This window comes from Thunnus maccoyii, chromosome 19, assembly GCF_910596095.1.
Source record: "Thunnus maccoyii chromosome 19, fThuMac1.1, whole genome shotgun sequence".
NCBI lineage: Eukaryota > Metazoa > Chordata > Actinopteri > Scombriformes > Scombridae > Thunnus > Thunnus maccoyii.
Genome location: NC_056551.1, coordinates 19,418,268 through 19,431,725, shown reverse-complemented (window position 1 = coordinate 19,431,725; position 13,458 = coordinate 19,418,268). Strand labels below are relative to the sequence as shown.

At 37.6% G+C, this 13,458-nt stretch overlaps 1 protein-coding gene across 6 annotated transcripts in view; it reads left to right on the top strand.

The window, feature by feature from the left end:
- The window catches only part of ntrk2b (neurotrophic tyrosine kinase, receptor, type 2b), a 23,979-nt gene extending 10,521 nt beyond the window's left edge, over positions 1–13,458 (top strand). For 5 of the 6 annotated variants that reach the window (XM_042394659.1, XM_042394656.1, XM_042394655.1 and 2 more), the window contains 12 exons: positions 982–1,114; positions 1,617–1,922; positions 2,029–2,046; positions 2,200–2,208; positions 2,348–2,382; positions 2,825–2,924; positions 4,007–4,195; positions 5,435–5,565; positions 5,706–5,878; positions 6,750–6,990; positions 8,811–8,969; positions 10,338–13,458. In XM_042394659.1, coding sequence (XP_042250593.1) covers positions 982–1,114; positions 1,617–1,922; positions 2,029–2,046; positions 2,200–2,208; positions 2,348–2,382; positions 2,825–2,924; positions 4,007–4,195; positions 5,435–5,565; positions 5,706–5,878; positions 6,750–6,990; positions 8,811–8,969; positions 10,338–10,523 — 1,680 coding nt within the window. In that variant the 3' untranslated portion in view covers positions 10,524–13,458. Of the gene's footprint in view, positions 1–981; positions 1,115–1,616; positions 1,923–2,028; positions 2,047–2,199; positions 2,209–2,347; positions 2,383–2,824; positions 2,925–4,006; positions 4,196–5,434; positions 5,566–5,705; positions 5,879–6,749; positions 6,991–7,566; positions 7,996–8,810; positions 8,970–10,337 lie in introns of those variants that run through there. The other variant, XM_042394661.1, reaches the window with a different exon arrangement.

Genomic DNA, 13,458 nt, shown 5'->3' with positions numbered 1-13,458 from the left:
TACTAGCAATTTGCTTATCAAGACTTGAGACTTACCCTCAAGGGCCTGAGACTCAATCAAGATGAAACTATCAACTGACTAGAAGTTAGACCCAAAATACTTAAAAACAACCGTGAGTTCAGTATACAAACACCTCCAAATATGTTCTTTTGAATTGATTTTAAACTGGATATTATTACTATTAATTATATAACAGTGGATATTGTTACATTTTTTTCATATTGAGTTGTCAATGATTAAGTTGGTTTGGTCAAGTTTACATTCATACCATACCACTTGGAGAGGTATTTCAACTATTACATTTAGCTTATTATTTCAACTGTTCAATTTTAGCCAACTACTTCAACCATTCATCAATTACTTTTAGCTAACTACGTAAACTGTTTATCCATTACTTTTAGCCATCTACTTTAAATGTATCCTTTACTTTTAGCCATTTACTTGTTTATCCATTACTTCAACTGTTAATCAGTTACTTTTAGCTAACTACTCCAACTATTTATCAATTACTTTTAACAAACGATTTCAACTGTTTATCAGTTACTTTTAGCTAACTGCTTAAACTGTTTATCTTTTACTTTTAGCAAATGACTTCAATTGTTTATCCATTAGCCGACTACTTCAACTGTTTATCCACTACTTCAACTGTTAATCAATTACTTTTAGGAAACTACTTCTACTGTTAATCCATTAATTTTAGGGAAATGTTCCATTACTTAGCTAACTATTTTAACTGTTTATTTGTTTAACTAAGCTATTTCACCATTGATCCATTATTTAGCTATGTATTTTTTACCGTCTCTGCTTGCCTGCTAACTACTTTCCCTGCAGTATCAATTGCATCATGGTGCGTCTTTAAAACTGACTGTTTGGTGGGAGGTGGGAGCCTTTTGTAGCTGGTAGTTATTGAACATATACTAAAGATCAGCATCATACCAATTTTACTACTGTATAATACAAGTACTAATGCCATGTTTACAGATTGATCCTTTGGATACGGAGAGCAGCCTCACCTTGTCAGGCCTGTCTCCTGGTGATAATGGCAAGGTGATCGTATGCAGTGCTGAGAACGTGGTTGGTCAGATGGAGGCCTCCCTTCAGCTGAATATCCTCTGTAAGGGCTCTCACTTTTCTGTCATCATCGACTGTAAATGTTAACCAGCGATAGCATACATATTTAGAAAATATATTTTCATCTATAAGTTTAATTAGTCTAATTTCCCCTGAGGTTAACCTCTAAATGACCTCCTCTAGACTGTTTTTCCAGTGGAAGCAGAAGGCTCCTCAGTTTGTTATCATTATTGTCTCTCAGCAGATCTTATTGACTCTCCATGTTTCCTGTCTATAACTCTTCCTCCTGTGAAGCTCCTCGTGCCTTGCTGTACTCCTCTGCTTGTTTAATGCCACATTTTTCCTCATTCTCCTCTTCCATGTTTTCCTGATGTCACTGTTCAAATGTTGTGTGACCAGTCTCTCTTCTCTTCCCCATACTTTAATCCCCAACTGCATCTCCTCTCTAAGCCCATAAATGTTGCTTTTCCTACTGGCTTTTCCTCCTGGTGTTTATTTCCTATCATCCCGTGATTACTCTTCCTCTACTGTTGCCTCCGTGTCAGTTGCCCCCACCATCCAGCAGCTGCTGGGGCCAATGCGGGACCACCACTGGTGCATCCCCTTCAGTGTGACGGGGAACCCCAAGCCTGAGCTGCAGTGGTACCACGAGGATGAGCCTCTCCAGGAGCAGGACTACATCCGCACCATGATCCACGAGTCCAATGAGAGCGAGTACCATGGCTGCCTGCAACTGGTCAACCCCACGCACATCCACAATGGCGTGTACAGGCTGGTGGCAAAGAATGAGTACGGCCAGGACGACAAGAAGGTCTCTGCCCAGTTCATCGACCCGCCTTACAATCATACAGGTCTCAATAAGTTGTCTTTTCTACAGGGTTCATTCATTAAGCAGATCATTTCTGAGGCTGGTTTCTGTTTTATGATGCTAACATTTAGATTTTTTTTTCTTTTTAGAAGACCCCCTCTACTACTGTAAGTAATGATTCAATTTTATAAAACCAACAATAGTCATACTTGCTTGCTTGATAATAATTGCATGAATAGTTATAAATTTAAATGAAACTCTTACCTTTGTTCCATGATGTCCCCTCTTTTGGTCTGTGCCTGCATCTTTCTTCTGCCCAGACACTACTGGTAGGTGTTTCTTTGCACAGGGTTACACACATATAGCATGACACCCATCTGTCAGAACCACAAAAAGACAAAATCAGTTGTAATATTTTTGAATGTTAAGACAAGCATGTTGATTGATTGGATTTCGTGTTTTTTTCAGACTCACCACCCCCTCCATTGGACGACAGTGTTGCAGTAAGTGATCTTCATCAGTCCTTACCATCTTAAACAGTGGTTCCCAATTTTTTGACTTGTGGCCTCTTAAAGAAAGCAATATGTTTACTTATTACCCCTTGTCACAGGTTGCAAATGTCTACCAGCTGTAACCAGTTCAACGAAGTATTGTTTGAATCATTTTTTAAAAGGTCTGAAATGCCTAAAATTGTCTAGTAATTCACAACGAAAAGTAAACAATTAGAGGAAAGTCTGAAAAACTTAAAATAATTTGGTGTAGTGTAAATATGTTTTTTTTTTTCTACTTTTCTATCCTGTAATAATCTCACGACTCCTCGAATTTAATTTGTGGCCCTGTGTGGGGATCCTGGCCACCAGGTTGGGAACCACTGATCTAAAGATGTCAGACAGTTTTTGTTGACAGCAATGTTTCAAACAATCTTTTTTTATTTTCCCTTACCAGGTGTATGTAGTTGTGGGAATCGCAGGGGTCGCTTTGACCGGCTGTGTTCTGATGGTGATCATTCTGAAATATGGAAGAAACTCCAAGTTTGGTATTAAAGGTGAATGAATTTTCATCAATCGTGAGAGTTGACTCGGTAACATTGTACTTGACTGCCAGCCCTAAACCCCCCACCTCATTCAACATTTAATCAGCAGTATATAAACAGTTAATAATTGTTTTATAACACACTATAATGCAGTGTGTTATTGTATTATGTGAGGACATTTAAGCATAGATTTTGTTGTATACATTTTAAGTGTTCTTAACAGTTCTTAATGAAGCATCCATGACTAGTGTATAAACAGTTATTGAAAGCTTGATTACATTGTATATTGTAGGTGTATGATTACACACAAACAAATTGTTACAGTGTGTTATAAAGTATTTATTAACTGTTATTAACTTTTAATACATAACAAAGCTGTTTATAGTTAGTTAATTACTTATTCCTTTTTATTTCGGGCACCACAAGGCACCGCTATCTTCCATTAAGACATTTACGGTATGAAAACAACAGAACAAAAATATTTAAAATGTTATAAGTTCTTCTGTGTACTTTCAAATAACATATTCATGAGAAAAAAATGTAAGATTATAAATGTTTTCAAAACTCATGAAGACAACTGTGCTATATTATGTTATTAAGCATTCATTAACTGTTAATACACTAGTTATGGATGCCTCATAAGAGGAGTAATATTTGACAAATAAACACTTGAAATGCCCTTATATCTCCTTACAATCACATTATAGTTAATATATACTGCTTATAAATGCCAAATTAAGTGTTACTGATGACTCAAAGCTCATTGCAGTTTACATTATATCATTGTAAAAATGACTATGAATGAATGTACTGAGTTGAGGGCTCTAATGCTGATTCAGGTGGACATCTGCTCATCACCATGTTCTTCTGATATCTTTTTTGTCACTACACAAAGCTGTATTTACAAGTCCCTCTATCTTTTTTCCCTCTCACCCTCCTCCTCGCCTCCTCCTCCTCTCCCTCCTCCACTATGACCACAATCTTTCCTGTTTGCTTTTGATCTTCGTATCTCTTCAACCTGCTACCACCACCCTCCACTTCTTCTCCGCTCATCTCACTCTTCCCTCTTCTCCTCCTCCTCTGTGGCTCCCTAGGCTCCTCCTCAGTCATCAGTAATGACGATGACTCCGCCAGCCCTCTTCATCACGTCTCCAATGGCAACAACACCCCGTCGTCCTCGGAGATGGGTCCAGACGCAGTGATCATTGGGATGACAAAGATTCCTGTCATTGAGAACCCACAGTACTTCCGCAACTCTGGCAGCATGCTGAAATCTGACACGTGTGAGTTACTGCCTCGCTCGACAAACGTCTGGTAACCTGGACCTTTTCTGATAAATCCATGCAGGGATCACTGCTGGACGCTGTATTTATTGTCAGCATCCTGCTGCATTGTGATAGTGATTCCTGCTCTGTGGTGCGACTGGACAGTTAGCCTACAGATGATGTTCAGAAACACAACCTTGTTTACAGAAGGTTCAACTCAGCAGAGTGAACGCTTCTCGCTTTGAAACACACGAATGCATGCAGTTTATAAAATGTTTGAAACCTTTTAGTAAGTGCTGAAACAATTCTAGTCAATTCTTTAATCGGTTGATTAAAAAAAATCAACAATTTTGATGATTGTTGCTGTTTTCCAGCTTTTCAAATGTGAGGGTTTGCTACTAATTTGCACCTGTTTATATAATTGTAAATTGAATATCATTGAGTTTTGAACTGTTCACCAGACAACTCAAACAAATTGAAGACATCATCTTGACTCTGGGAAATTGTGAAATTTTATATATATATATATATATATATATATATATATATATATATATATTTTATACGTAAATTATTAATTGGTTAATCAAACAAGTCCATAATGAAAATCATCTTTATTGCAGCCTTTTAAAATACATGGTTATTATTTGTGGGAACACTCCCATACATGTGAACACAGAACATCCAAAAAATAATAACAATAACCACAGTCATAAATTAAATTAAATACAAAGCAGTTTTTTCTTTAAAAGTACACAATGAAAGAATGCATATACATTTAAAGGAGTATACTCAGCAGTGTACATTAGACACGACCTATTAGTTCTAACCATGAAAAAATTCAGTACAGGGATCCAAATCTTCTCAAAACACCTTCTTTCTCTCAACCACAAACCATACCTACTGTAGATACAGAATCTATTTTCCACTCTCGTGAGATTTACTTTTTTGCAATAATTATTCCACACAAAACAACCATTTTTTCATACTTATTGGCCAAAGATAAGGAGCTTGTTACTCCAAGGATGACTGTAAGAGGACAGGGTTCCCAATGCTTCCCAAAAGCCTTGGAGGAACAATGAAAAAAGGTTTTATATATGTGTATAGTTCACTGCATGACCAGAGAGACTGAATTTTCCTGATAATAATCTAAACCTCACTCCAGTGGAGACAAAACGTGTTTTACATACACCAAAATTCAGACTAAAAAGATGCACACATGCCTTTGAGATTGATTTGTCTTATTCTGTCTCAAAGTTGTCCAGCATATCAAGAGACACAATATTGTCCTGAAGAGGGAGCTGGGAGAAGGAGCCTTTGGGAAGGTCTTTCTGGCCGAGTGCTACAACCTGACACCAGATCAGGAGAAGCTCCATGTGGCAGTCAAGGTACAGATCAGGAAGCCGCTCGCCCAAACAATCAATGCACTTGTCATTCAGTTAGTGAATTCTATTGACTAAACATACATTCTTGTAGATAATGCTTCTCACGTTGTGTCCCTTGTCTTTGTGTCTTTGCTTTGCGTCAGACTCTAAAAGAGGCCAGCGAGAGTGGCCGGGCGGACTTCTACAGAGAGGCCGAGCTTCTCACTAACCTGCAACACGAGCACATCGTCACTTTCTACGGAGTGTGTGTGGAGAGCGACCCGCTCATCATGGTGTTTGAATATATGAAACATGGTGACCTAAACAAATTCCTTAGGTAGGATCATTTAGATCAATATAAATCTCTATGACATGTGTTAAAGGAATAGTTAGACATTTTGGGATACACACTTATTTGCTTTCTTGCTGAGAGATAGATAAGAAGAGATGATGCAACTCTCAAAAATATTTGTCCATTATGACACTACAGCCAGCAGCCGATTAGCTTATTTTAGCATTAAGACTGGAAACAGCTAGCCTGGCTCTGTCCAAAGATCTAAGCATCCCTAACATGTTATATCTCATTTGTTTAATCAGTTCAAAAACTAAAGTGTAAAAATGACAAGTTGAAGTCTTGTGGGGAGTTATGTGCCAGACTATTTCTTGGACAGGAGCATTGATTTTGTCACCATGAGGTCGCCAGGCAACCTGCAGAGACTCAAGAAAGTCTCTGCTTTCAGCCAATAAATAGTCTTGCGCATAATCCCCCGTAAAACCACAACTTGTCATTTTTACACTTTGGTTTTTGTACAGATTAAAGAAATAAGATAAAACATTTTATTTGTGAGCCATAGAGGTGCTGGTAGACAGATTTTGTTACTGTTGGAGAGATCCTAGCTAGCTGTTTCCCCATTTTTCCAGTCTTTGTGCAAAGCTAAGCTAACCAGCTGCTGGCTGTAGTTTCATTGTTTATGTACAGATATGAGAGAAGTAGCGACCTTTTTTCACTCTCAGCAAGAAAGTGAAGACGTGTATTTCCCAAAATGTCAGTGTGCACTGTACATGGAAAGTAGTTTTGGATGATATAATGATTTATTTTGTAAAATGACAGAAATTTGTGCACTGGTAGAAATATTTACTTTTTGTGATGAAATTGTAGTTGTAATTTAGTTATTATTGAAGCCCTGACTAAGTGTTCTTTGGTGCAGGTCCCATGGTCCTGATGCAGTGCTAATGGCAGACGGTCAACACAGTATCCTGGTGGAGCTCACCCAGTCCCAGATGCTGCACATTGCCCAACAGATTGCTGCTGGCATGGTCTACTTGGCCTCCCAACACTTTGTCCACAGAGACTTGGCTACTAGGAACTGCCTGGTAGGAGAAAACCTGCTGGTCAAGATAGGAGACTTTGGCATGTCCAGAGATGTTTACAGCACAGACTACTACAGAGTGAGTCCGAAGAATTTCTGCTAATTTTCTCACCTTATCTTACCCCCAGTCGACATAAACGACATACACTCACAACCTTCTCATATACACACAGAAATATGGAAATGTTCCCACATACGCACAGTCTCAAATATGTAATTAGAATTTTATTCCAGTTTTGGTCTGAAATAACTGCAGCTGCAGAAATGACAATTTTTAACCAGAGGTATTTTATCTTTTTTTAATACCATTTAAATGCAAATATTATAATCTGCATAAAATTACTGTTTCTATGGTAATAAGGGCCAACAGTGCAAAAATGCATGGGCAGTTTTTCTTTTTCCTTGGGCAAGGAGTTAATACTTCTGTTCAATCTGCATGAACACACCATCATGTTAAACTATGCAGGAGTTAATATGTGTGAGAGCATGTCCACAAAAATGGTATGAGCCATTGATAGTCTTTGACTGTAACACACGGAGAAGATTACTTATTTTAATAAGGGCCCTTTGCTACAATATAGGCCAATGACAAAAAAAAAAAATGATGTTGAGGAGCAGATGGATGTATTTTATCCCCTCATTGTTTTTGTCTCAGATCCCAGGTTGAATCCCACAGTGCCCTCTGCTGCCTGAAGCCGAGTCAGAAATCTAAACACACAAACGCAGCTCCGAGATGCATTTGCCTGCATCAGATAAGATCACCATAAAGAGCACCTGTCACCAACTCCTGATATCACGTGTTTTTATCAAATAGAAAGCGAAAGCATTATCACAGCTTACAATAAGAAACTCTCTCATCTGCTGTAATGCTGCCTTCATTTTGCAAACATAGGGAATCTTTTAATAAATTAGATTAGCCAATAAAAATCAATAAAATGGCATTACGTTAGTGAACATTTGGTTTAGATTCATATGGAATTACATTTGTTCACCAATATTGACCTGTTACTTATGTGGTGTACCTGAACAGGTGATGTATAATAAACACAAGTTACAAGTAAAACTACAATGATTAATCAGCAACTATTTTGATAATTAAATAATTGTTTTAATTATTTTTAAGGCAAAATTATTTATGGTTTTCTTTGTCTTCTGTGATGGTAACTGAATGTCTTTGGGTGTTGGACTGTTGGTCAGACAAAACAAGAATACGAAGACACCAACCTGGGCTACAGGAAGTTATATATTTGGCATTTTATTAATCACAGCCCTAGTTGCACGTACTCTTGTTGCTGTAATTGAGAAGCTTTTAAATATTCTTTTTTATTTACTCTTGCAGAGCAGATTCTTGATGAATTGTTGCACTTTTAGAAAGACACAGTATTAAAGAGTAGACTACAATAATGCTGTTAGTTTCCCTCATACAGCGTTCTAATAAAACTGTAACAAAGACACAATTGGTGTCATCGTTTGACAGATTATATTAATGTTCAAATTGTTACTGAAATGGGAATCTGGATGCCATATTCGGTATAAAGCCTTGAATTGGTTTAAATGAGTAATGGTGCAAGTGAGTTTAGGTAGGTACGGTGATGGACTTGAAAGGATGGCGGTTAATATAATCAGATTGGGGGAGGGAATAAGAAAGGTAAATGCTTTCCTTAGATAGAAATTAAATGAAGCATGAATAGCTATTGAATGATTGTAAAAAATAGTTTCTGTTGACGTTGTAATGGCTAGACATCATTTAGTTTTACTCATATGTGTATGAACATGACTGAGGACTGTGTTACAGTAAAAATACCCCAGTAGCACAGTCAGTCTAACCAGCACCTGTTAAGTCTTCAGCAGGCTTTGGTGTGTTGGTTTCTGATAGAGATTGTTCTCTTCTCTCTGCAGGTGGGCGGTCATACGATGCTGCCAATCCGCTGGATGCCCCCAGAGAGCATCATGTACCGACGGTTCACCACGGAGAGTGACGTGTGGAGCCTCGGCGTGGTGCTGTGGGAGATCTTCACCTACGGCAAGCAGCCCTGGTACCAGCTGTCCAACAATGAGGTCAGAGACACTTAAAAATTACACATATTCACCAAGTTGGAAACTTTAAAAAGCCATTAAAAATGAGGGGTATGTGACACAGAACATAATACAGACAGAAATGATGAAGACTAACACTCTGAATAATCACAATTTTAAACTATTCCATAGTTTGTTCAAATTTCAACAGAACCAAGACAGGAAATTATTCTATTTGGACTGAAAAGTTATCAAAGTTTGAGCCAGTTACTAGAAAAAATTGTCCTTTGTATCTTGGGAATATTTACCTAATCTATTGAAAGTAATTTGACAAACAGAGAACATATGGTGAATGACCTTTAATAAATGTTATTAATTTATCTTAAAATGGAATTTTACACATAAATGTCATGTGCTCACCATGTTTTGTAGTACCGTACTTTTGAAACCAGTTGTATAATGTCTTCTTTGGCTGAGAAAATAACCCTGGTGATGTCATCAAGGTTGAAGACAACAATTTCTCTCATCTTTTTATTGAGGTTCTGATATTTAACTATAATATAATAATGTGACTGAAGTACAAACAGAACCATATTTTTCCACCAAAACAACTTTATGAAACATAACAACACAGCAGCTATGACATGACTACACACACACTACCAGGCTGACATTAGTACAATTAAGTTGCTAAAGTCAGCCATAGCCATTTCCAGAACCATTAGTTAGGTAGAAGGAAGTCTAAAAAAAACCCCACTGTTGGTTGCATTATAGGAAATGTAGGATCAAGTGTTTTACAAGCTTGCCCCATACTAGGGACTAAAAGTCTGGATATCTCGACCTCTGGTGCTTCTTTTTTTAAAATCTTGTTAGTCCCCCAACTTAATGAAGTACAATATTAAATTGCTTTAATATTTCAGTAATTTAGTAAATTCTGTAGTATTTTATAATACAAATGAAAGGGCAAATGAGAATGAACCTATACAGCAAGAAATTCCAAAACCAAAAAAAACAAAACAGGGAACTGACTTTTTTCAGATCTGTTTCTCTGATTGTGCTTTTCTGAAAATTATCTTTTTGTCTTTCTTCAATTTTATCTTAATTTGTATTTGTGCTTTAGCAAATTTTGCAGAATTGTCCCATTTCATCCAAAATGATGCACACTAAAAACATGTTTCCTGATGATGGTGAATTTAAAAAAAGAAGACAAATGAACAAAAAGACAAAAAAAAACAGTTTTGAGAATACTTATTTTACTACGTACTACTCATTTTTTTGTTTTCAGTTTCTTTCATGTCATCTAATGGTTAATTTCATTGGTAATATTTGTAGGGAATTTGCTACATTGCACTCTTATTCAGACACCACAGCCAAACAGCAGACAATGTATTGTCACCCTGTATCCTGCAGGTCATTGAGTGCATCACCCAGGGCCGCGTGCTGCAGCGGCCCCGCACCTGTCCTAAAGAGGTGTATGACCTGATGCTGGGCTGTTGGCAGAGGGAGCCCTACATGAGGCTGAACATCAAGGAGATCCACAGCATGCTCCAGAGCCTCGCTAAGGCCTCACCCGTGTACCTGGACATACTGGGCTGACTCACCAGTGCTCGTGTATGTACTTAGCGTCTGAGAGCATGCGTGTGTGTGTGTGTGTGAGAGCCGGGGGCTTCGGTATGTGGACAGTCTGCACATGATGATGAGACGGAGAGGAGAGAAGGAAATGAAGGTTGTGTGAGTGAGTGTGTGAGCGCCTGCGTCTGTGTACAGTTCCTGGCTGTAAATGTTACTGTAAATGCTAATCGTCCGTGTCCTCATCACATTGATAAAAGCCTTAAATTTTGAGTGATTTTGTTTAGCTTTTCCTTTTTTTTAAAAAAAAAAAAAAAATCCATTTGCAGACTTTACAGAGGCATGTTTCACAAATGGAAACCAAAATGCATACAGGATTATGTAACGTCATCCAAACCGTCAACACACCTATATGTTAAAGGCATAAAAATAAATGAAACCCAGTAATCAGCTACACTGATTTCTGGGTTATTCTGGCTTTGTGAAGAAAAAAAAGAGGTTTTTGTCTATATTCAATGCATTAAACAATCAATGTATTCCATATTTGCTGGAAATGAACAAAGGGAAAATGTGGGAATGTGTCTCCTCTATAACGGACAATGTATAGACACAACTTTGTAGATAGAGCTTTCTCTTCTTTCAACAGTGTCACACAGAGCAGCATATTCTGTTGGAAGATTAACATGTAAGGCACAGCTGAGGCTTTTTTTTTTTTTTCTTTTATAAGTCACAGACTATTTTAATATTTGTAGAATTTATAAATGTTGATTTAAATCTGTGCTTTTTGAGCCATCTACAGAACCTTCTGCTTGTCCAAATTTTAAACATATGTGTATATTATTACACACGTACGTTTAAAAAAACAGTATGAAACCCATATTCAATAGATTCTAATAGATGCCTGCGTCTGTCATATAAATAACCCAGAGAGTCCACTGAAGGACTTCCCAATGTAAAACAAATGTTGAGGATGTAAAACACAAGGGCATATAGCACTTGACACCTGTTTTCCTTTAAATAACGCCATCGTCGTTTGTCATATTTTCTGTAAATATCATATTTTACACTAAAGGTCACGTCTTTATAAAGCGGAGTTTTAAATGTTAAAGAGTGCTTTACCCATTCCACAATCTTTTCATTTGATGTATCGAAAGCACAGAGAACGAGGACTTGCCGATGTTGAGCTGTTTGTCGTTTTTTTTTTTGTTTTTTTTTCATTCACCAGCAATGCTGTTTAGCAAATCCTTGTTGTTCGGTGGCCCATATCTGTGAGTGATGTGGTTCTGTGTGCACCTTCACACACAGGGTTATGAAACGTCGTGGCTGTTGATGAGAATGTGTTTACGATTTGAGGAGAGAAGGTGAATTTATGGAGTGTCGCCTGCATTTTTGCATAAATTTCTAAGCTGGATTGAGAGGGCATTTTGATGCACTATTATATGTTAAATATACTGAGGTTTAAGCGTGGGACTCCTTTTTCAGCACTTTTTTTTGTGTGAACTGACGTTGATTATTGTTTGTTTGTTATTTATTTACATTACAAGAGTGTACTTTGAATCTTAGATTCTATATAGGCGGCTAAGTGAAAGGCGGTGAAGCACATTTGTACAGACAGAGGACCTAAATGCTTGAAAAATGGTTAGTTCATTTCCTGAATTATCATCAATAGGCGTTTTTTTTTTTAGATTATTTTAAAAAAAAAAGAGGCTAAAATATTAATGCAGTTGACAAATGCAAGTACACACTCCTGTATTCATCTTTGCAAAAACAGCTACAGTTACTCCCTCATAATAACCATCATGTATTTCCATATGGAGGCATAAATCGGTACGGCTCTTTGCTGAGACAATAAGTTATGTTAAGTGCACTTTGTAGCGTAACTTAACTCCCCATGAATGCACAACCTGAGCCGCTGTGCTCAGCACTGACCACTCTCCACTTCAACCCGACTGCACTCAGTAACAAAAAAGAAAAAAAAAACATTTCACCTTTGCTATGCTGGCCATGACTGAAGCAACTTTGACACAAATGACTGAGTTTCCGTGTCCCTCTATGTTTTTATTTGTCAGTTCTGTATAATAGTCACGTGTCTGCTGTACATATAATTGCTGTCCATTCTGTACAGTTCTGATATTTGTCTATATGAATAGTAGGCTATGTTTAATAGTATAATCTGTTTTAAGCAGGTATCATGTCAAAACTGTGTGACATCTATTGAAGACAATGTGTTATGGGCCACTGGCAATACATACTATATGTAAATACAATTTTATTTGTGCTACATTGTATAATTTCCTTGTGCTTGTTCATAATACCAGTGAGAATACAATCCTTTTTTGGCGACTTTTGATCTGCAGAGGACTTTCTTTGAACAATGTGTTTTTCTCTGAAGAAGAAGAAGGAGAAGAAGAAGACGAAGAAGAAGAAGAAGAAGAAGAAGAAAAAAAGAAAAATGATCTCCTCTTTTCCTCTCCACTGTGATGGGGAGCTTACACAGAGGCTGTTTGAGACGCTGTCTGCCCGCAAGAGGACCGTATAGACTCTGGATCTGATAAAACATCAGGATCTCTCCTTGCTGCCTGACAGGCGTCCCAGCAGACGTGTGGCAGATGGCGAGGAGGTCAAAGGTCATCTCCTGGCCAACTGCACCACTCAACCTCTGACTGACTGTAGCCTATTTTGATCCTCTTTCAGATGAATAACTGTGACTTTGCATCATGAATAGTATATTATTTTGAATGTAATCTAGAAGGGTCGGGACCTTTTTTGAATGTAATCTATCTTGAGGGGTGGGGGGGGGGTTAATGATTTTTTTTGTAAATATATGGTAAAAGAAAAAAAGATTACAGTTTTCATTCCTGTGCAGATAACAAATTTTACTTACTGTGTGAATACAAAGAGAAGATGTGTGTGTATGTGTGACTAATGTCTCTGAGATGGTGTGTGTGTGTGCATTTGCGCA